Source organism: Anabrus simplex, chromosome X, assembly GCF_040414725.1.
Source record: "Anabrus simplex isolate iqAnaSimp1 chromosome X, ASM4041472v1, whole genome shotgun sequence".
In the NCBI taxonomy this organism is placed as follows: Eukaryota; Metazoa; Arthropoda; class Insecta; order Orthoptera; family Tettigoniidae; genus Anabrus; species Anabrus simplex.
The window spans coordinates 183,403,122-183,428,149 of record NC_090279.1 but is presented as its reverse complement, the minus strand read 5'-3'; the positions used below and the strand labels follow the sequence as shown (position 1 = coordinate 183,428,149).

The window sequence follows — 25,028 nt, the reverse complement described above, 5'->3', positions numbered from 1 at the left end:
AAATATAGCTCTCCAGAATCACTATTTATGAGGAAACATTCAATTTCCTTGTCAACAAGAGATGAACGTATACTTCAAGATGCCATGATGGTTACACGTAAGCGGGAAAGAAATTCCATTCCAACAAAGCTGAAATAACACCAGATCACTTTTAAAACACATGAAATGGAGTGGTATATCTGCAGTACAGAACTTCTTTGAGCATTTCCACGGAATCTCAAAGCATGACATATCACGTTCATTTGTGAGATCGGTGAAGTACACACGGCACCAAAACGTATATATACGGGTTTGGTGGATGTGGCACGGCATTCAAAAACGTATATATACAGGTTTGGCAGTGATTGGGTTAAAGAAGATATTAGCAAGGAACTGAATAACAGATATGGAAGAACCATCTCACTCAGTGAATTCGGACTTACTCAATTCCTCATCCATTTCGTCAGAAAAACTCATCTCGACGCTCAGTGCAGATTAGAAACCACTTGCCGAAGCCTTGCACAATAATGGCAGCATGACTCTCTGCGATGCGACACAGCAGGAAATCGCTGTGAAACTTCGCAGACCGTACAACTTTTGCGTGTGTGTGAGAGAGAGAGAGAGTGTGTGTGTGTGTGTGAAAGAAATGTTGCACATCCATTTGAAGAGACTGCGAGCTGCCACTGCTATTATGTGATCCTATCTTTCTTCATATGACTTGACTTTACATATATAACACATTCCTCAAGGTTCGGGTCACCATGTGTCCCGAAGCATGCTACTCTGATCCGTCGGTGCAAACTTTCTAAAATTGCAGAGTAAGTAACTACGTCTCAGTTACAAATTTCCGATCACTAATGGCCACATAGTGTTTCTACTGAAGAAAAGGATCGAGGCATACTGCTAGTTTTGATCGACCCACCGGTGACCCGAAGGAATTTTTTTCGCATCTTCCATTCATATCGCTTCTTTATCACCCTGTGTTCGGATTGTTGTCTAATCTGTCTTTTTATGCAGGAATCGCTGGCACGGTTAAGATGAATGAAGCCTACAATCTTGCTGCCTTCAGATGGCAGATTATTCTTTAACATGAAGAGTACCACCCTTCTGACATCTCGTATAACCTATTCTTTTCTACATTGCTCTCAGGTAAGCGGATATAAGTTTACAGATTGTTATTTATTGGAGAAGTTATTGATATGTTTATTATCTTCCATAGATAATATTTACAAGCATGTTCATCACCATTTAGCTGGCCCCATGGTATAGGGGTAGCGTGCCTGCCTCTTATTCGGAGGCCCTAGGTTCGATTCCTGGCCAGGCCAGGAATTTTTACCTGGACCTGAGGGCTGGTTCAAGGTCCATTCAGCCTACGTGATTACAATTGAGGAGCTATCTGATGGTGAGATAGCGGCCCCGGTCTAGAAAGCTAAGAATAACGGCCGAGAGGATTCGTCGTGCTGATCACATGACACCTCGTAATCTGCAGGCCTTTGTGCTGAGCAGAGGTCGTTTGGTAAGTCAAGGCCCTTCAAGGACTGTAGTGCCATGGGGGGTTCACCACCTTTTTCTTGTTTTAGGCATAGATTTTTCACATGTGACACACTAAGTAGCATGGAAAAGAAAGAGCTCTAGGACAACACTGAATCCCGGACGCATTGCTCATTATTTGGAAGAAAGTGAGGACAGTGACAGTGATTTCTCTTCAGTATCTGATGATGACCCTACGTACAGACTCGTCTTTTGTGATATTGTTTTGTTACAAAGCATAATACAAAATTAATTAGCAAAGGCCTGTCATATTGCCATAAAACACATCAATGAATGAGAAACTAACATTTACTTCTTGGGTCATTTCTGGCTCATGCATCTGTTGAATCGGAAAACTGCTGCGGAGGTAAACGCACTGGAATGTCTCCTCAACAACAGCGCGCACAAGTGTTCCAGCGTTGTTTTGGATTTCATCGCAGGGACTAACCAAAGCCAAATTCATCAGGTCACGATGACCCGAACCGATAACCAAAGGCAGTATTGGGTCACTGGTGGGCCGATACGACGAAAAGTTATCAAAATTCACTGCTGCAGGGAACGTGTTAATATAAGTAGACAGATAGTTTTCTGTTTGCCCTCAGTGATCAGAAAGGAGAGCAACGGGCTGTAAAACTCACCTGCCATGCAGCTAACATCTCCTGTAAGAAGCGCAGTTCTAGATCCGGCCGAGCAGTTGCCAACCACTGCCAGCACTCGATGGCAGTCGTCATAGTAATTTCAGTGAAGAGCTCCACCTGTGACCATGCTACCACATGCAACAACTGACGGTACACACCTATCAAAAGGAATGAAACAAAAACATCACTTAAATTCACAAGCAGAATTCTACTGTGATACAGAAATAGGAAAAATAGTGAGATGGGTGATCATCTCATAGAAAATGGTGGAAAAATTGCAAGACAATAATAATAATCCTACACTTATCCCACATCAAGACTGTTTTATGTTTTGAACTGGCTTGCATGTTTCCACAAGAAATCAATCAGAGTTCAAGGTCAACATTATTCTCGTATGTACGAACAGACTATTCATGAAGGGAAAACAAAAACTAACATACCAGTAAGAGATTGTTCGCAGGCAGCTGCTGCTCAATGAAAGAAGCTGCAACAATTTATTGTAGATGAAAACTTTGAGTTGAAGGATTTTATTAGTATTTTAATTTGATTTATAATAGTTTTAAATATTTCAATTACTGGACAAGTCTATTGTTTTAATAAAATGTTATGTAGAAGATTGCACGGTAAGTTTAGAGTTTATTTGATTGACATACTTAATATTTTCAATTTTGAGTTGTTTGGAACACTTTAATCAGTCTAATAGTATTAAATACAGTCAATTTTTCAGCTTCTTCTTCTGTTCCCCAAACTTCGTCAATCCTGTTGGATCTGGCTGCCCTTTGGTTGTCAGTAACGGTTTACTTCCTTCGTTCAAATGTTATGAGTTTGAATTGTAAGTGTTTATTCCTTAGAATCCTGTTCTCTTCTCTGCCATCAATTTGAAGCATTGATAAATTTAATTCTTACAAATCATTCATGATCTCTGTGAACCAAGGGTTCTTTGTTTTAATATGTTATGCAGAGGACATGTCTTATAATATCAGCTTGATTTTTACCATTGATGCCTTCACGGCCCATACTTCTTGTTGATAAATATCAAATTATAATTTTTGGGCCGCTGAAGAAGAGAATGTGTAAAGTTTTCTAAACATGTGCAGTGTTTAGTGATGAAATAAATAATTACATTTAAAAAAAATAGTATCGACAGGGCTGATTTAGATATATAACGGTGATTTTCAGTGATGAATAGAGACCAAGATTACGATGGATGAACTCCATGAAAAACACCATAGGACACCAGAATCTGGTCTGGAACACAGTGCTGGGTGAAGAATGGTGGAGAATGCCAATATGATTGGTTTGTTATTGGACATTATAAATTTTCCAGATAACTCGTTCTTGGCCCCAGAGTGCAAATATGGGCTCATCAGGTGGTAATTAGCATATCTACCGAGATGCATGGCTAGTGCATACCGTGGAGGCCACTGAGTAGGTTACTTGGAGCCACAGGCAGTGAAAATACACTATGAGAGATTTTGTCTCATTTGCAAAAATTGATGCCCTCAAGGCCATCAGATGATATAGATATCGATTCCCGTAATTCATAATTATGAATTTCCTTATTTAGGACAAATATTTCAGGTGCCCTATGGGGAATCAATATCTATATCGAATGGTGGAGAGAGAGGAAGTAGAGAGGAACCATATTTGCCCCCACTTGGTGTCAGCTGGAAAAGGTAAATTGATGACGATGACTAAAGTTCGAATTAAGGAAAAGTCATATTTTTCCTGAGATCATTTTACCCAAATTCCGAAAAATAAGTATGAATGACGGGTCCCTGACTCAGTTTAAAGCAATTTTATGTTGCATATAAATGCATATTTCAGCAGAGTTTATTCTTCTTCTTAAGTATTCAATCCATGGATTGGTCTGCGGCAGTTCTGCAGTCGGTTCTACACATAGCTTTCCTCTTCATCTCTTCATAGCTTCTAAATCCTACATCGGACATGATTTGCTGTACATATTGTGGGCATGATTTTAGCCATCTTTTGCCTTCAACCATTCCTTCCGATACCGCCAATAGGCTATCGAGTCTCAAAATATGTCCTATCAGTCTAGTCCTCCTCCTCTTCACACTTTTCCGTAAGGTACATTTTCCTCCACCTTCTTATATACTCCAGCATTCATTATGTTTTCTGTCTAGAAAAGAACTTAACTTCCTTTTTTCTTCTTTTCCAATTGTCCACGTTTTGTAACCATAAAGGGCAATGCTCCAAACACATGTTTCCAATAATCTTTTCCTTGTTTTAAGATTGATGGAATTTGTAGTGAATAAATGTTTCTTTTTGTGTAATGCTAATTTGGCTTGCACAATTCTACTTTTGATTTCCTTCTTGCTTCTTCCATCTTCGGTAATTTTGATTCTGAGATATTTAAATTCTTTGACATTTTCCAGTGTTTTGTTGCCCACCAAAATTTTCATACTTGAGTCCGTTTTTTTACCGCAGACCATAACTTTTGTCTTTGTCTTACTTATTTTCATGTTGTATTCATTACCTATGATTTTCTCCATTTTTACTATTATTTCTTTGAGATGTTGTTCACTGTCTTCAACTATGGCAATGTGATCTGCAAATCTTATCGTATTTATTTGTTCACCCTGTATCTTTATTCCTATATTCAAATCCTCTCGAACCTTATTCAATGCATCCTGGATGTAAGAATTAAAAAGCATGGGAGACAAAGCACAACCTTGTCTAACTCCTTTCCTTATTTTTTGCTTCCTCTTGTTCATTTCCAATTTTAATTACTGCAATTTCATTTTTTTACAAATTCCAAATTATTCTTCTATCTCGATACGGGACTCCTATGTTTCAAACATTTTTATCCAATGTACATTATCAAAAGCATTTTCAATATCCACAAAGCAAAAATAAGTTCATTTTTCTTTTTCTAACTTTTTTTTTGAGTGTAAGTTTCAATGCTAATTTTATTTATATAAAGTCATATTTGATTATAATTTGAGCACTTTTAGTTTTATTTGAAGCACTGCATTTAACAAGGTATCTACATGCTATCTGCATCAAATTTCAAACAAAGGACTTTCGAATACTACAGTAGATTTTTTCTTTCTTCCACAAAACAAATAGGTAGCAGAATTTAGAAGACATGATTCGGAGAAAGAGATGCTGTTTTTGACGTACACTGACAGATACCAAAAGGCTTGCTAATGCTTTGTTTCTTGCTTTAAGAAAACCGAGTGAGAACTGCGCCTCAAGGCTACTATAGTGAATGAAGGAATTAATGTGCAACGTTTTAACGTTCTCTAGCTCTGTCAGTTTACATGATTAAATGTGTCTGCTGTTTGTCGCTAATTACTATTGACACTTCAGACATTCAATGTTAGTAGTACTCTAATACTTGCTAACTATCCCCAAAATGTTTACATCATATTGATTCATTTTAAGGTCCTGATTAGGTAGTTTTTAGGGCATATTTGTTTACACATTTTGTACGTCTATAGGTACCGAAACCTAATGATGAATAGTCTAATATTAATGGGGTGTCACAGTCAAGTAAATATGTTAATTTACAGTGTGGTACAACCTACCAGATGTGGAGATGAGCACGGCAGTAGTTCTCCCTGTGAGCAAGGAGGGTGTAGTAAGCAAGTAAATACGGTCATCTGTAGTGTAGTACAACCACTGATCTCTATACATGGATGGCTGATAGCTTGGGTAGCAGTAAGCTGAATAGAAGATGACTGGCGTAGTAAGATGGCAGCGAGCGCACGGTGCAGTAGACCACGAGGTTCGCGCTTGCTTTGTTTATGCTTAGTTCAGTGACACCAGGCCTCCGATTGTAGTTCTACGGGTGTTCTGTGCTGTGTTATTGGAATACCGCACACATTTACAAAGGAATTAAGATGAAATACATCAATGAAAAATCACTAGTTTAGATATTTCACTCGCTGAATTGAAACAACATGTTACTTCTGCATGTTAGTAAAATATAAACAAACAAGGGAGCCATACTTGTACTACTATGATCAACACAAATACGAATTTCTAAATGTAAATAATACAAATACATAATATATTTAAACTATCAAAGTATACATGTGTGGCAGATATAAATTGAGTACTATTTGGAAGAGGTACAACATTCTCTCCGTCAGTTCAAATTACAATATTTCCTAACATAACGTAATTGTACTGATTACATAGTAAACAAGTGACTGTCAGCATGCCGAAGTGTACTTCTACAGAAAATACGCTGCGAAATACTTGAATATCCAGCGAAAAAAACACAGTAAACTATGGCTTTACAAGCTTTAAACAAGCTGGAATTACTAAAATAAAAACATTTTCTGAAACAGGAAGTACAGGGCTATTTATGTATGAATAAAAAGAAAAAACAAGTTTTTGGCTCAAAATACGAAAAATTCAATTCATATTTTCGTGGCATACATGTATAAAATTTACAGCAATGTTTCCAGAAACTGTTTTTCACTCATATTGTATTGCAGATCACTAATTGCATGTATTCAGCACCTAAGTTAATATTTGTCGGCCATTATTATACACTCATTTTCACTGCTATCCCGGAGATTTACTGACCTCGGAATGACGTGTCCGTGTTCCCAATGACCTTATGCTTTGAGTGAACATATCCCTATATTTTTAATTATTCCAATGCTCCATTAATTGCGATTTAAAATTGATTATATTATCGTAGCTTCCCCATAAGGAGAGCTCTAGGATGGGTACACCAACATGGCGGACCGCGCGCTCAACTTGGCATACTTTCTCCTGCAGCGGAGAGCTGCCATCAGCGATCCATGTATAGAGATCAGTGAGTACAACCTACCAGATGTGGAAATGAGCATGGCAGTAGTTCTCCCTGTGAGCAAGGAGGGTGTAGTAAGCAAGTAAATATGGTCATCTGTAGTGTAGTACAAACTACCAGATGTGGAGATGAGCATGGCAGTAGTTCTCCCTGTGAGCAAGGAGGGTGTAGTAAGCAAGTAAATATGGTCATCTGTAGTGTAGTACAAACTACCAGATGTGGAGATGAGCATGGCAGTAGTTCTCCCTGTGAGCAAGGGGGGTCTATTTGTTTATTTTTTTTACACTTGTTCTACGTCGCACCGACACTAAGGCGACAATGGGATAGGAAAGGGCTAGGAGTGTGAAGGAAGCGGCCGTGGCCTTAATTAAGGTACAGCCCCAGCATTTGCCTGGTGTAAAAATGGGAAACCAAGGAAAACCATCTTCAGGCTGCTGACAGTGGGGTTCGAACCCACTATCTCCCGAATACTGGATACTGGTCACACTTAAGCGACTGCAGCTGTCGAGCTCGGTGGAGGGTGTTGTAGCCAAGTAAATATGGTAATCTGTAGTGTAGTATAACCTACCAGGTGTGGAGATGAGCATGGCAGTAGCTCTCCAGAGTGCTCCCCTGTGAGCAAGGCTATCTTGCTCCTTGCAAGCTGTCCACACAGCCTGGACGACCTTCGTTATGTAGGACTGGCGGTCCTCCTTAAGGCCCAAGGATTTGGCCTCGATGAACATGCCTGCCACTTCGCCGGAATATCGACTGCGTAGACTCAGCGACGACACAAATCGGAAACTGTCGCTCTTGACGCAATTAGGCCGCTTGTCCAGCATGCTAGTCTGAAATATACAAGTGTGAATACACAAGAGACAGGACCCCTAGATTTATGCCTATGTAAACGTAACAAGTAGAGAGATACAGTTTAACAGCATTGAAAAGACACTAATGAATGTAGTTAGTTTATAAAATTAATTAATATTAATATATATACTGTAAGTTAAATAACTTTACCAGTGATTTTCAGTGGTATATTGAATTTTAAGTAAATATGGACCAAAATTAAACCATAATGGTTAAAATATAAATTAAGAATGTAACTAATAGTGCTTTCCATTACACTATGGAGGATAACGTGATGATGAAAAGGATAGGATGAATGTACGGATACTTTCTTCCTTATCCAATCCAGCAAGGGTTATCAGGGAAGTAGTGCTTAGCCTGTGAATAATTTGTATTTCACATGACAAAGTATTAATTTTAAAATTAAAAAAATTCCTTTCAAAACCATAAATAGAGCAGGTATTATCATGGCAGAAGAACGTAACTTACGCTGAGTGGAGCAGACTGGAGGTTCAGTCCCGTGTAGTGTAGAACACTTTCCGTAGCCAGTGCCAGGCCCGAGTGATGCCACATGCGCGAATTGGGGATCTGGTTTAAGTAGTCTTGCAGGTGAGACCGAGTAGCATTGGGAGCCCACTTCATTGCTTCCTGGATGATGCCCTGACATCGGGCCGAAAAGTCCTTCACAATGCTCTGAAACCAAGAAGTTGACATTAGAAGTGGGTTCATAGGAATATTTAGTGCTCATCATCATCATCATCATCATCATCAAGACAGGGATTTCAATACCTTCAGTTAAAATTTTGTTATGATCATGAATTGTGATATCTGGAGCGATAACGTACAGCGAGCAGGAATAGGTACTAACATTGTTGGGGATGTTTAGCATCTGGTTACAGCAGCATGGAAGAAGTTTAAGGAAGCAGAGATTGTTATCAGTGAGATGCTGTGTAGAAAGGATACTGAATGGAGAGTGATTGGGGATTTAAATGAGACTGTGGAATGGGTATGTGGGAAATTGGGAGTGTGATTTGTGGATCCAAATGAGCAGGTAGGAGATTAGGATCTTTGCTCAAATGGCCTTCACTTGAAGGAGTTGTAGTAAGGATGTAAAGGAGAGGGTGTCTCTGTTGGAATATGGTTCCAGTGTATGGAACCCTCACCAGGATTACTTGATACGAGAACTGGAAAAATTTCAAAGGAAAGTGGCTAGTTTATTCTGAGTGATTTACGACAAAGGAGTAGTGTTACGAAAATGTTGCAACCTTTGGGCTGGGAAGACTTACGAGTAAGGAGAAGAGATGCTGGACTATGTGGCATGTATTTTTTTTTTTAATTTAAGAATTTCATTTTTTGTCCGTATTAAACTGAGAACGTAAGAGAGGTAACTTAAAGGGTCCACCTTTTCAATACAAATAAATGTTATATGGTTAAGTTACAACATATTTACTTGGAACTAGTTTCAACGCTATTTAGCATCATCTTCAGCCAAAATGTGAGAAATAAGCATAGGAGCATACAATCAAACATATACATTACACAAAATGTTACAGCATTATGATTAAATAAGAGTAAAAAGAGACATAAAATAGTGAATTACAAGTTCAGAACTTGTCAGTCATCAAAACAGTCAATGAAGGGTGAATCAAAATTGTACGAACACGAGTTAGGACTCAATAAACACAATTTTTTAAAATACATATAACACATTCAAACTTTGTGTAAGTTTGAGATGAACTTGGCAGTTAAAGATTCAAATTTGTAGTCATTTTTCATTGAATGTCACATGTTAAGGGTGTAGTAAACATTTTCTTTGAGCTTTTGACAAAAATACAATTTTCAATTTGCATAAAATGTTCCTCTGAGAGCTCTGAAGTTGACTGCGGTATTGTCTGTGGTCTATTGTTTTTATGTTGCAATGAAACGTGTGAGGTGGAGACTAAGTTTCTGAGCCAAGGTTCCTATGATGTTCGCAGTTCAATGCAGGACCTGCGGTGTAAAAAGGGGATGTTTATAAAAGCTGGAATAGTGAAGAAAAAGAGAGCTTGGGCTGTGACTGAATGAGACTCACCTGAGGCAGCAAAGCCATGGCGCGTGATAAAGAGGTACTGAGCATGATGGACAGCTTAGGTCAGGGGAATAGCTACTGTTGGGGTAGGAGGGGAGAGGGAAGGAGGAGGAGCGGTAGGGGAGGTGTGAGGAGTGGAAGGGGGGGGGGGAATTAGGGAGGGTGATGCAGTGAAAGCGCATGGCATGAGAAAGTATTATGCATAATGTGAAAAACAGATCTATTATTCGGAATATTAATATTTTTGAAAAATGCAATGAGAAAGTCGAACAGGATCTTTGGTTTCTCGGAGATAACATTTAAGTTTGAATTGAAATATTGATCCAAATGAATACAGCAGTTTTCAGTGACATCTAGTAAAGAACCTTTATTTAGAACTTCTAATACCTCAAGAAATTGATCTATTTCAGTAAAGTTGTGTTTAAATTCTTTCACATGTAGGACGACTGCAGACAAACGGTTGTGCTTTATAGCATTGACATGTTCCACATATCTGATTTTAAAACAGCGTCCTGTTTGACCTAGGTAAGAGCTATTGCAGTCTTGGCAAGAAAACCTATATACACCTGATTTTGAAGGACTACTTTTATTTATTGATGTAGAGTTATGCAGGATATCTGTACTTCTATTCTTAGTATGAAAGGCTATTTTAACATTGCATTTTTTTAAACGTTAGTGACATTATGTATTTCCTTATTAAAGGTAAATGTTGAAATCGTGGCAGTGCTAGTTTTGTCTCTTATTAAGGTGGTTTTGGGGCGATATTTGAATTTATTGATTATTTTTTTCAATAAAGGCTTCATTAAATCCATTAAATTTTGCTATAGAACGAATGGTGTTCAGTTCCTTATTTAAGTTTTTTCTGGACATCGGAATCCTGAATGCTCGATCTACCAAGCTATTCTATGTAGCCGCTTTTTGTGTTTGAGGATCTAAAGAGTCATTTTTTATAGTAGTGGCTGTTTGAGTGGGCTTTCCATAAATACTATATGTAAATAAGAGGGATGCCTACTGATTGTTAGGTCTACGAAATTGATAGAATTATTTATCTCTGATTCTAAGGTAAATTTAATGTCATGATCGATACTATTAAGATTTTTGAGGGCGGATGGCGCATCTATAGAGCGTTCATCCAGGATTATAAATGTCATCTACATACCTAGCCCAGAATTGGATATTAGCAAATTTAATGTTATTGTCAATGGCGGTATCCTCTAAGAAATCAAGGTAGATCTCTGCTAAAATTCCCGAGGCCGGTGAACCCATTGCCAAACCGTCTTGTTTGGATAACCTTATCAAATGTAAAATAATTATTGTTAATTAGTAATCTTAAAATAGTCATGAAGTCCTGATCTTCAAGTTTACTCAGTTGATTGTTAGCTAGTAAGTTGTTTTTTTTTTTCGATGATCGGGAATAATGAGTTAGTTTTTATACTGGGATACATGCTGACTATATCAAAGGAGTGCATTGAATGATACGGTTGAAGTTTGAAGCTGTCTAGTTTTTTTACTACTTCTACAGTGTTCCTGATAGATTTATTTGATGAGAATTTATAATATTTACTAATAAATTGTTGGATAAATTGAGATAATTTATATAAAGGGCTTGGCCTGTAGTTTATTACGGGTCGAATGGGGACACTAGTCTTGTGGATTTTGGGTAGTGCTTTAGCTGTCGGCAGACCCGGGTTCAGAGTGATTAACTTTTGTTTTTGCTGCCCGATTGAAGGAGAATTAAGCATGAGACAGCTGATGGAAAAGAACTGGGAATATGGAAAGGATTTGGTCATGACTTTCATAAATATAGAAAAGGCATATGATAGTGTCCACAGAGAGAAGGTTTGGGAAACCATGGTTAACAAGAGACTCTGAAGAGAAATGTTAGAAATGGTGCAAGCAATGTACAGCAACTGTATTAGCAGAGTACTGACCCCAGTTGGAAAGACAGAATGGTTTAGGATTAAGACTGGACTAAGACACCTCTGTCACCTCTTTTATTTATTATGGTCATGGAAGAATTTGTAAAGGAAACAAAAGAAGCCTATGGAGATAAAGAGATTAAGATACTGCTATTTGCAGATGATGTGATCTGGCAAAAGAACAGTTAGATGTACTGAGCAAAAAAACTGAGAAGTATGACATGAAAATCAGTACAGAGAAAAGCAAGACTATGGTGATGTCAACAGGGGAAAGGCAAGGAAAGGGCACTGTGAAAATTGGAAGTCAGAATCTGGAAACTGTGGAGAGCTTTAAATACCTAGGAATTGAATTAATGCAAAATGCTAGGGTGGATATCAAGATTAGCAGGAGGGTACAGCAGGGTACTGCATTCTACCCATGTACCCATATTGACTTATGCAGCTGAGATTTGGACTTTGACTAGCAGACAAGAAAATGAGCCAGTGAGATGAAATTCCTGCAAAGTAGGATAGGAAAGACAAGGAAAGACAGAGTGAGAAATGAAGATGTTACAAAGAAAGTTGGGATAGAAAAGCTAAATGAGAGAGTTGAACAGAAAAAACTAAGGTGGTTTGGACGTGTAAAGAGGATGGAGAGGAATAGAATTCCAAGAGAGATGCTGGAGGTAAAGTGCGAGTGAAAGAGAGCAAGTGGAAGACCTTAAACAAGGTGGATTGAATCAGTGAAGAGTGGCATATGAAGACAAAATTTAGACTGGGACACGATCGTAGAAGAGGACTGGTGGAAGGAAAGAGGAAGATGGAGAAGTGCCATAAATACCCCGACCTGGCAGGAGCTGCATAAGGGGAAATGATGATAATAATGGAATAAGACATTCCCCCTATGCAAGAGTACAGCACTCCCCCTACGACCATTCACTTTGCCCCCACCACCCTCTACTAGAAGTTCAGCCAGCAGTTCGGCGCTAACTTGAGCACAGTGTCCTTCAGATTACCAACACTTCGACGCGTGGGGAATACGGACGAAGGGTATGTCTCTTACAATTTTGCTTATGGGTTACCGTCTAACACATTATTATCATTTTTAATATTTTTTTTTTCTTTCTCTCTTACCTTGCTGTCATTTGAATATTTTCCTACACTGACACAGTCAAAAGGATACTCTTGAGCCTAATCCGCCAGTTGGCCTACAACTTACATTTTTTAAGAAGCTTGATCTCGGAACAATATTCATATATTATATGGTTCTCTTTTATAACTGCTGATGGCATCAAATTAACCACATAACTTCGGCCAACATTTTAAAACATTATTTAGGAAGATAAAGTGTTAATTTTGTGTAAATTGGTACTACCAATATAATAAATCAAAGAGCATTTTTAATCTATCAGTTCACCTCTCTAGCCTCCAAGGTATCCATTAGTAAGAGCTGGTATGGAGTACCAGGAACACCTAGTGTGGTCATCTCTTCGTTTGGATCCAACTCTAGTGAATAGGACAGGACCTGGAGTATGTCCAGCATACTCCAGAGCACACGGCAGTTCCACAGCAGATGAGGAAACCTAAAAACAAAATCACATTCCAAAAATAAATTTGATATCATGCTCTCATTAAGTCCGAGGCAACTAACTTTTAAATTTGGCCTGACTTGACTTGACACTAGTTTGTTCCTTTCCTAAACTTGTGCATTATTATCACATTGGGATCACTTTTTCCTTTTGTGTTTGTCCTCTTTTTCTATTCTTTTCCACCTGTATTTATCTTTATTGTAACTGTCAATCAATCAATCAATCAATCAATCAATCAATCAATCAATCAATCAATCAATCAATCAATCAATCAATCAATCAATCAATCAATCAATCAATCAATCAATCAATCAATCAACAATCACTACCGATCTGCATTTAGGGCAGATGCCCAGGTGGCAGATTCCCAATTTGTTGTTTACTTACTCTTTTCTTAAATCATTGCAAAGAATTTGGAAATATATTCAACATCTCCATTGGTAAATTATTCCAATCCCTAACTCCTCTTCCTACAAAAGAATATTTGCCCCAATTTGTCCTCCTCAATTCCAACTTTATCTTCATATTGTGATCTTTCCTACTTTTAAAGACACCACTAAAATTTATTTGCCTACAAATGTCATTCCACGCTATCTTCCCACTGACAGCTCAGAACATACCACTTAAATTAAGAACTAGTGTTAGGTTTAATGGTCCATTCAATCAATGCACTTCACTTTACAAGTGAAGACTATTTAATATAAAAATATATTAGACATAATTTGGAACGCGTTTCATCTCATCTGAGACTTCTTCAGCAATAACGCAGATTGTTGCCAACTAATAATTTAAAAATGGAAGAACCCATGTCCTTTATGAACTGTTTGAGAATACACTAAAGACAAAATATACATACTATTTACATAAAATTGTTCATCACTTCTTCCAAAAAAAAGTTTTTTCTCCAATGTTAAAATTTGAATGACATTTCTTGAAAATATGACATACAGTGCTAGTAGCTGCTAGGTTCGGTGTACTGAGGGAGATTTGAAATCTGGCTTCGGAATAGGAAAATGGGACCAAATCCACATCAGAATATTTGGAAGCTTTAATTCATATGGAAATTCCTTTCAAAAATAAGCTTATTTCTAGTAGAAGGAATCTAATGCTTCGGAGATAGCCTGTTGTATGGCAAAGTTCTGTGTTGTATGACCACCATATTATAAAATTATATTATAAACTTAAATTATTATAAATTAAAATTAAATTAAATTATAAATTTAAATTATATTATAAATTTAAGAAATGAGTTTCCGTTGGTTCACATCTGAGCCTTGCTCTGAATTGCTTCTCGCCACGTTACTGCGCATGTTATAATTATGTTTCCTCTTGCCCGGCGGAACTTGGCTAGGTGTGGTAGGGGGGAGAGCAGTGCTATTAGTAGGGAAGGGGAAATAGCTCGGTTTATATGTAAAATGGATGTTTGTTTTAGAGGAGGTAGCTTGAAAATTATTTATATACGAAAATATTTATATAGGTTTGGACCAGAGTATTGACGCAAACAAAAATTTGAATGACGTACAAGAGAACAAAAATCTGTTATATGAACAGATACCGTTTCATCACGAAAAATTAATGAAAATTAATGAACATCACAGAAGACGCTGGAAATGGCCTCTTCTGAAGGAATGAAAACCTGACGATCCAAAAGTCCCAACTGCAATTCACACAGAAACCACCGGCAGAACTCAACATGTGGAGGTTCGTCTGGACGCTTTAACGCATGCACAACAGTAAATTTTTAAGAATACAAATGTAGGTCCTTTCTGACCATATTTTGGCATTACAATCTCTTAATTCCCACTTACATAGATAAATGGCTTTGAGAATTCGTCGGACTTCGTTCCAAGCTTTCCTTCACTTGAGTGATGTTTTCCGTTGTTCGAACTCTTTTTAGATAGTTACGGTTTTTATTCACTACAGAGCCTGTTTCACGCCATTTTGCTACTAAGTTTTGCAATGGAGACTTTTCTGGAGGTTTTGCAAAAACGCTTCCAGTCTTAAACTCTTGCGCAAACAATTCCGCACAGGTTTTCCATGAATCGTGCTTTGCATAACACTCGACAATGAACGTGCACCATTTTATCATGAGCACCATTTTGTGTTGCATTAAACTGGTCACTAAACACGTCTGCTACTCTCACTCACATGTAATGACTAGAGCCAGGATTATATGCAATATAAATATGAGAAATATGTACATAAATATGGAGCTAAAATTGACAAAATATGTAGTTAAATATGTAATAAATAAAATTATTAAGAGAGAAGAAATTCGATCTCATGAAACACAAATATGCTTATTAGAAAAATGTTTCTGAAGACTTTTGTATGGAGTGTAGCCCTTTACGGAAGTGAATTATGGGCAATAACTGAAGAAGAAAGTAAGGAAGAAAGAAAGAGAAAAGGCGCTTTTACCATGTGACATTAATATGATATAGATGTTGATTCCCATAGGGAATTTGAAATATTTGTCCTGAATGAGCAAATTTATAATACCAATATAAATGGTCCGTTATTGGACATTATAAATTTTCCATCTGATGGCCAAGCAGGCATCAAATTTTTAGTGATGAGACAAAGTCTCTTAGTGCATTAGCACTGCCGGTGGCTCCAGTTAGCCCACGCAGTGGCCTCCACGGTATGCACTGGCCAGCGTATTGGTAGGTGTGCTAGGTACCAACTGATGAGCCCACCCTAGCACACGAGGGCGAAACGCTGGCAACCAGGAATGAGCTAGCTGGAAAATTTATAATGTCCAATAACGGACCATTTATATTGGTATTATGTGACATTAAACCGACGACTGACAAAGGGATCACAAAAGAAGAGTCATTAAATCTGTGAGGAGAACAATATGACAAAGTTTGTGTAAGGAAAGATTAACAGACACAGCTTGAGACACCCAAGACTTGCACCGTCAACATAGCTAAGGGATGCGATTCTTTGACAGAATACCTTACTTTAAATTATTACATTATTTTTACATGTTACAGATGTACCGGCTTTTAAAACTACAGTGGAACCTTGGATTGCGAGTATAATTTGTTCCGGCAACATGCTTGTAATCTAAAGCCCTCGTATATCAAAGCAATTTTTTCCATAAGAAACAATTGAAACACGGATGATTCGTCCACAACACAAAAATATTTACTGTATTCGCATACCATTTCTAAAACAAAATATAACGTAAAATAAATTCAAATGCACTTACAATAGAATTATTGTTGGTGTGAGGGAGACGAGAGATGACATGAGAAGAGTTATTGTCTAGCACGAATTTCACTAACGGAATCACTGGTATCTGTTGGCTCATTGGAATTATTTTCTTTTCGTGCAACTTTAAGGAGGAACCTGTCCAATGACTGTTGCTTTTGCCTCTTTTTGAGGATTTCACGAAAATGTGACATTGCATTGTCACTGAACTGATTCATCGCTCGCACTGCTACAGCCTTATTCGGGCGGTGTTTTCCTACAAAATTTTGCACCGTTTACCACATTTTGCAATTCTCCCAAATCTCAGTTGAAGTGAGAGATTCCACTGACTTTTCCTCCTCCTCTTCCCCGGACGAGAGCTCCTCCATAACCTCCTCCTGTTGTTCACGTTGCAGGTCCATCAGTTGGTCAGGTGGTCAGTTCCTGGCTATGTTCTTCCACCAGCTCTTGAATGTACACGTCATTCACCTCCAGCCCCATAGTCTTCCCTAAGGACACAATTTCATTGACAATCTGCGGCTCATTGTCACCAACAATCCCCTCAAAGTCACGTCCAAGAACACGGTCAGGTCACAGCTTTCCCCAAGCGGAAGTGAGAGTTCTCTTGGTGACTCCATCCCAGGCTTTATCGATGATCTTCAAGCAGTTCACGATGAGGAAATGATTTCTCCCAAACTCTCGGAGGGTACGGTTTGTTCCTTCGGTTACTTCGAAGCATCGCTGAAATAGTGCTTTGGTGTATACCTTCTTGAAGTTCGAAATGACTTGCTGATCCATAGGCTGGAGTAGTGCAGTAGTGTTGGGAGGAAGGAACTTAATATTAACGAACTTGAATTCCTCCAGTACCGGTAAGTTGCCTGAAGGATGAGCAGAAGCATTGTCCATGACCAGCAAGGCTTTGAGCAGCAGATTATTTTCTGAAAGGTATTTCTTCACTACAGGACCAAAGACCTCGTTCATCCATTCAACAAAGGAACAGAAGAGGGGAAAACGTAGGCACACGTGATGCTCGTATTGTGGAATCTCACTCGCTTATCAAGTTGCAGTTTATTTAAAATGTTTGCTCGTCTTCAACACACTCTTAGACCAATTACTCACATTCCGAAGTTTCACTATATTTTCAAGTGTTTAATTAAAAATCTTAAGTCGATGTAAAATTAGTGAAAAAAAATTGTGTTTTCTTTCAAATGTGCTATATCCTTCAAAATATTTAAAATAACTAATATTTATCAAAATATTTATTATGCATCGAAATACCATGTAAAAAAACGTAATTTTAAACTCCTGAAATAAGGGTCCTTTTAGTGTGATTCGCCGACATTTTAGTTTTTCTTGGAGCTACATATACAAGAACAGAATATGTAATTACATATAATCCGGGCTCTAGTAATGACACAGAGACATGCTTGGGACAGAGCCTGTGAGAGATGCACATAGCAGACATGTGACAGCAACTGATTGGTGCATCGAAATCACAGTTTCCAGTATTTCCTGTGATGGACAGTTCTCCTGTTCAATTAACAAGGGTCAATTCCATCTCAGTCTTATATTTTCCGGGCCAGTTTTATTCTGACCACCCTGTACATACTCTGTGTGGTGTGTGTGTGTGTGTGTGTGTGTGTGTGTGTGTGTGTGTGTGTGTGTGCGCGCGTGCGTGTGTAATCCTTTATTTACGAAACTGACCCTCATCGGGTTTGCCATAAGATTGTGAATGAAAACCTACAGCCTGTTTTCCAGTCATTGACTGGGTCAGGGATGGAATGAATGAAGCCCCCATCTTGCGGTGAGGATGGGAATTGTGCCGGCTGCCGAGGTCTGTCACACTCCTCTGGAGCAATGATTAATGAATGACAGGGAAAACCAGAGTACCCAGAAACCTGTCCCGCCTCCGCTTTGTCCAGCACAAATCTCACATGCAGTGACCGGGATTTGAACCACGGAACACAGTGGTGAGAGGCCGGCGCGCTGCCGCCTGAGCCACGGAGGCTCCTGCCGTAAGATTGAAAGATTTTAAAATTTTTGTATAAATGGTTCCTTAAATACATAAACACACAAATAAATGAATAATTAATTAATTAATAAAAAGGAAGCAACCTGTCAACAAGTCCAGACAGATACTTGTCAGCTACTCTTCTGATCTGCTTGTGATTGTGGTTGAAGTAAATGAGAAGAAATTGAGCGTGGTTCTCCAACTCCTTCTCACGAGTCTCATCCTTGGGCTTGTTGGACATCACATCCAGGAACTTGGCGAAAACTCTGTCACCCACACTACAATGTAAATAAACAAAGGATCTTAAATGTGCACTAGTTAATAACATTACTGTAGACCTGAGAATTGCATGCAAATTAATGTTTTTACTAAGGAAGCATACCTCAACCAACTGTTGGAGTTTTAAGGATCTTGCAAAATTAAAGGCAAAAGACAAAAGTTTTGTAGTGCATATATGCACATTAGTGTATATTTACAACTTGCGGTCCATATCTGTGAATATTCTGTCTTATTTGCATTCTGATTTCCTGATGCACATACAGCAAGCAAATTTTGGCCAACCCTGCAAGTTTGCACGGAATAGAAGGCCACACAAATTCAGAAAAGTCATACCAACAGGATGCGATGACGACATACAATAGCTTCTTCCTCGTTAAATGCACCCACCCTCTCCCTTCCAGTATCCAACAAACAAGTGGAAAATTTCAGCTAGGTATGCATCGTTGTAGTTTGAACTACCACCTTGTGATACCCACAAACTTACTCACTCACTCAATCAATCAAATTTGAAATTTATCAAACATTTCCCTTCATAAATCATTCCATTTCTCATCCTACAAATGAATGAAAATTTCTCCAATTTGTCCTTGAATTCCAATCTGCATTTTACAGCAATCAATCTTCATATTACGATCTTTCCTACCTGTAAAAGCTCCACTCAAGCTTATTCGTCTACTAATGTCATTCCACGGCAACTCTCCACAGACAGCTTGGAACATATAGCTTATAGTTACAAATTCTTGTTTTTATATCAACCTTATTCAATGCACAAAAATGCTTATTGTCTCTAAAAGGACATTTAGCACAATATAGACATTAAATGGGACATGTTTCGCTCATTGTTTCGAGCATCTTCAACCATTTTGTACGATTAGCTCAAGGTTGAGTCATTATATTAAACCTTCTTTTACAATTATTTGTTCATTAAAATGTTATTACACAATAAAATATCATTATTATATGAAAAGTAAACAGGAAGAAATAACAATTAAAATGGGTCTATAATAGACTAGACGTTAATCACAGAAGGTTGATGTCCAAGTCATAGTAATGTGCCAATTAAATTGTAACATTTGGCTGAAAATTCCCGTTTTTTCTAACACTGCGAGTGTTAAGTTATTTATCACAGTATAAATGTTCATATGAAGATTAATGAATTAGAAGATTAAACTTGCAATATATTCTCGTTAGATGAGAATTACACCATTATTAAAAGATGAATCATTGGAGGTTTGTAGTCTGTTGTATATGTTATACTTGTAGTCTTCCCCAATCTCCAACTGATTTGAGTCAGCCAATTTTTACTGGTCTGTTTGTTATTGAAGAGTGGTTAAAAGGGACATGAATATTTGTTACTTAGTTGCTTACTGCAACGTTATGGACGAATATGTCCCTTTTTATTTCACGATTTAGTGCCTAGCTGTGCTTGTTGCAGTACTGAGACTATTTGTCATCGTGTAAGAACACAAATATTTATATCCCTTTTAACCACACTTCAATAACAAACAGACCAGTAAAATTGGCCGACAAGTATAACGTATACAACAGACTACAAACCTCCAACGATTCATCTTTTAATAATGGTGTAATTCTCATCTAACGAGAATATATTGAGAGTTTAATCTTCTAATTCATTAATCATATGAACATTTATACTTTGATAAATAACTTAACACTCGCAGTGTTAGGAAAAAATGGGAATTTTTAGCAAAATCTTACAATTTTATTGGCACATTACTATGACTTGGACATCAACCTCCTGTGATTAACGTCTAGTCTATTATAGACTATTTTCATTGTTACTTCTTCCTGTTTACTTTTTATAAGTAATGATATTTTATTGTGTAATTATATTTTAAAGAACAAATAATTGTAAAATAAGGTTTAATATAATGACTCAACCTTGAGAAACGGGATGGCCAAGGGAACAGTGATAAGGGAACAGGGAACTGGAAATCAAGTAGGGATGACATAAAATTGTTAGTGTTGAACTGTAGAAGTATTGTAAAGAAAGGAATAGAATTAAGTAATTTAATAGATATATACACACCAGATATTGTAATAGGAGTTGAATCATGGCTGAGAAATGATATAATGGATGCAGAAATTTTCTCACGGCACTGGAGTGTGTATCGTAGAGATAGGATAGGAAAGGTGGGAGGGGGAGTTTTCATTCTGGTGAAAGAAGAATTTGTAAGCTACGAAAAAGTTAAAGATGAGACACATGAAATTCTAGGTGTAAGGCTCATTTCTAAAGATAATAGGCAACTTGATATATTTGGAGTGTACAGATCGGGAAACGGTAGCACTGACGCGGATTCGGAATTATTTGATAGGATAGTCGGCTATGTGGGAAACGACATGGAAAGAAATGTGATTGTAGCGGGAGATCTGAATTTGCCAGATGTCAATTGGGAAGGAAATGCGAACGACAGGAAGCATGACCAACAAATGGCAAATAAGTTAATATGGGAAGGACAGCTGATTCAGAAAGTGATGGAACCAACCAGAGGGAAAAATATCCTGGATGTGGTGCTGATAAAACCAGATGAGCTCCATAGGGAAACTGAAGTAATAGATGGTATTAGTGATCATGAAGCTGTTTTTGTGGTAGTTAAAAATAAATGTGATAGAAAGGAAGGTCTTAAAAGTAGGACTATTAGGCAGTACCATATGGCTGATAAAGCAGGCATGAGGCAGTTTCTAAAAAGTAACAATGATCGGTGGAAAACGGTAAATAAAAATGTAAACAGACTCTGGGTTGGGTTTAAAGAAATTGTTGAGGAATACGAAAACAGGTTTGTACCTTTAAGGGTGGTAAGGAATGGTAAAGACCCACCTTATTATAATAGAGAAATAAAGAGACTAAGAAGGAGGTGCAGACTGGAAAGAAATAGAGTTAGAAATGGCTGTGGAAGTAAGGAAAAATTGAAGGAACTTACTAGAATATTGAATTTAGCAAAGAAGGCAGCTAAGGATAACATGATGGCAAGCACAATTGTCAGTCATACAAATTTTAGTGAAAAATGGAAGGGTATGTATAGGTATTTTAAGGCAGAAGCAGGTTCCAAGAAGGACATTCCAGGAATAATTAATGAACAAGGGGAGTGTGTATGTGAGGATCTTCAAAAGGCAGAAGTATTCAGTCAGCAGTATGTCAAGATTGTTGGTTACAAGGATAATGTCGAGATAGAGGAGGATACTAAGCCCAAAGAAGTAATACAATTTACATATGATAACAATGACATTTACAATAAATTACAAAAGTTGAAAACTATAAAAGCAGCTGGAATTGATCAGATTTCTGGGGATATACTGAAGACAATGGGTTGGGATATAATACCATATCTGAAGTACTTATTTGATTATTGTTTGGTTGGAGAAGCTATACCAGATGAATGGAGAGTTGCTATAGTAGCCCCTGTGTATAAAGGAAAGGGTGATAGACATAAAGCTGAAAATTACAGGCCAGTAAGTTTGACATGCATTGTACGAGGTGTGTTCAAAAAAAGACCGAACTTTGTAAATTGCACGCAAACCGCAACATTGAGCGAGTTGTGACTGTGGCGGCGCCTAGCGGCAACTTCTGACAACAGACCGCTGCTTTCCGCATTCCAATGCCTGCAATATCAGTTGAGTTAGAGCCTCTGAAGTGATTGCGTGTCACATGTTCGTCGAACTCTATAATGAAACAGCTTGAGGAACAACGCGTGTGCGTGAAGTTCTGCTTCAAAGTTGGGAAAACGTTTGTGGAAACACTGGAGATGAGACGTGGGTGTACGGTTACGATGTCGAAACCAAAAGGCAATCATCACAGTGGGTGGGGAAAGGTTCTCCTCGACCGAAAAAAGCACGAATGAGTCGTTCAAACATCAAGGTGATGCTGATTGTGTTTTTTGATTGGAAAGGCATTGTCCATCACGAGTTTGTACCCCGAGGCCAGACAGTGAACAAAGAACTGTACCAGAATGTTTTAACGCATTTGAGAGATGCTGTGTGCAGGAAGAGGTCTGAACTGTGGGAAAACAAATCCTGGATGTTGCACCATGACAATGCGCCAGCACATGCCTCTCTCTCGGTCCGCAGTTATCTGGCAAAACACCAAATTCCTGTTGTGCCCCATCCGCCCTATTCTCCCGACTTGGCTCCAGCAGACTTTTTCTAATTCCCCAAATTGAAAACCACCTTGAAAGGACATCGTTTCCAAGACATTGAAGAGATCATGGAAAATGGGACGAGGCAACTTCGCGCCATCAAAGAAAGTGCATTCCAGGAAGCATTCCAAAAGTGGAAGAAACGTTGGCAACACGCTGTTGATAGTGCAGGGGACTATTTTGAAGGGGACAGTCTGTGAAATGATGTAAGCTACATAATAAAGTTTTTCTAGCCACAGTTCGGTCTTTTTTTGAACACACCTCGTATGTAAGCTTTGGGAAGGCATTCTTTCTGATTATATTAGACATGTTTGTGAAATTAATAACTGGTTCGATAGAAGGCAGTTCGGTTTTAGGAAAGGTTATTCCACTAAAGCTCAACTTGTAGGATTCCAGCAAGATATAGCAGATATCTTGGATTCTGGAGGTCAAATGGACTGTATCGCGATTGACCTGTCTAAAGCATTTGATAGGGTGGATCATGGGAGACTACTGGCAAAAATGAGTGCAATTGGACTAGACAAAAGAGTGACTGAATGGGTTGCTATATTTCTAGAAAATAGATCTCAGAGAATTAGAGTAGGTGAAGCTTTATCTGACCCCGTAATAATTAAGAGGGGAATTCCTCAAGGCAGTATTATGGGACCTTTATGTTTTCTTATATATATATAAATGATATGAGTAAAGGAGTGGAATCGGAGGTAAGGCTTTTTGCGGATGATGTTATTCTCTATAGAGTAATACATTACAAGATTGTGAGCAACTGCAACGTGACCTCGAAAATGTTGTGAGATGGACAGCAGGCAATGGTATGTTGATAAACGGGGTTAAAAGTCAGGTTGTGAGTTTCACAAATAGGAAAAATCCTCTCAGTTTTAATTACTGCGTTGATGGGGTGAAAGTTCCTTTTGGGGATCATTGTAAGTATCTAGGTGTTAATATAAGGAAAGATCCTCATTGGGGTAATCACATAAATATGATTGTAAGTAAAGGGTACATATCTCTGCACATGGTTATGAGGGTGTTTAGGGGTTGTAGTAAGGATGTAAAGGAGAGGGCATATAAGTCTCTGGTAAGACCCCAACTAGAGTATGGTTCCAGTGTATGGGACCCTCACCAGGATTACCTGATTCAAGAACTGGAAAAAATGCAAAGAAAAGCAGCTCGATTTGTTCTGGGTGATTTCCGACAAAAGAGTAGCGTTACAAAAATGTTGCAAAGGGGTTGGGAAGAATTGAGAGAAAGAAGAAGAGCTGCTCGACTAAGTGGTATGTTATAAGTGATGAAAATCATTTTTCGTCCGTATTGAAAGTTTCATAAACTGTATATAGGATAATATTTTTGTTTATTTCCACCTATTCAATACATTACAAGATGTTGGCATTTACTTTAAAACATTATTCAGATGAGACATGTTTCGCCTCCTACTGTGAGGCATCCTCGGTCATTATCAAAAACCTTATTATTTTACCAGGCATCTGGTTAAAGATATTCAAAAATGTGTTTGATGATTATAAGAGAGGTAAGATTTACATTTGTTATAAACATGTTCATGAAGTAACTAAAAATCTAATATATTGATAAAAACATATGTAGTTCTTTGTTGAATAGGACTTGTTTGATTGTACTATAGTAAAAGAAGGTGGCTTGAAGCTGTAGTCATTAATAGATGTCTAATACATAGTGGAAGGCATAAAATATCAATTCTATGAGAATATACATTACATTCAATTGATACTAAAAACTAGTGGATTCATAGGTAGTACATATAAAATGTTCAATGAAATAACTAAAGATCTAATAAAATGATAAACACATACGTAGTTCTTTGTTGATTAGGACGTTGTATGATTGTACGGCTTAAAGCCGTAGTCATTAATAGATGTCTAATAAATAGTGGAAGGCATATGAAATCAGTTCAATGAGAATATATAATACAATCAATTGATACATAAAAACTGGTAGATTCATAAGCAGTACATTTAAAAATGAAGGCGTCATGTGACTCTAAATGACAGTTGATGGCTTAAAGCCGTAGTCAAAGTTTAAAGTATAGGTCAATAACTGCTA

At 37.9% G+C, this 25,028-nt stretch overlaps 1 protein-coding gene across 1 annotated transcript in view; it reads right to left on the bottom strand.

The window, feature by feature from the left end:
- Window positions 1–25,028, bottom strand: part of Pi4KIIIalpha (phosphatidylinositol 4-kinase III alpha) — a 266,913-nt gene that overhangs the window by 84,636 nt on the left and 157,249 nt on the right. Inside the window, exons 18-22 of the mRNA XM_067159006.2 lie at window positions 18,630–18,803; window positions 13,148–13,313; window positions 8,254–8,457; window positions 7,505–7,763; window positions 2,148–2,305 (exon numbers count right to left, since the gene is read on the bottom strand). Of these exons, the coding sequence (XP_067015107.2) occupies window positions 2,148–2,305; window positions 7,505–7,763; window positions 8,254–8,457; window positions 13,148–13,313; window positions 18,630–18,803 (961 nt within the window). The remainder of the gene's footprint in view (window positions 1–2,147; window positions 2,306–7,504; window positions 7,764–8,253; window positions 8,458–13,147; window positions 13,314–18,629; window positions 18,804–25,028) is intronic.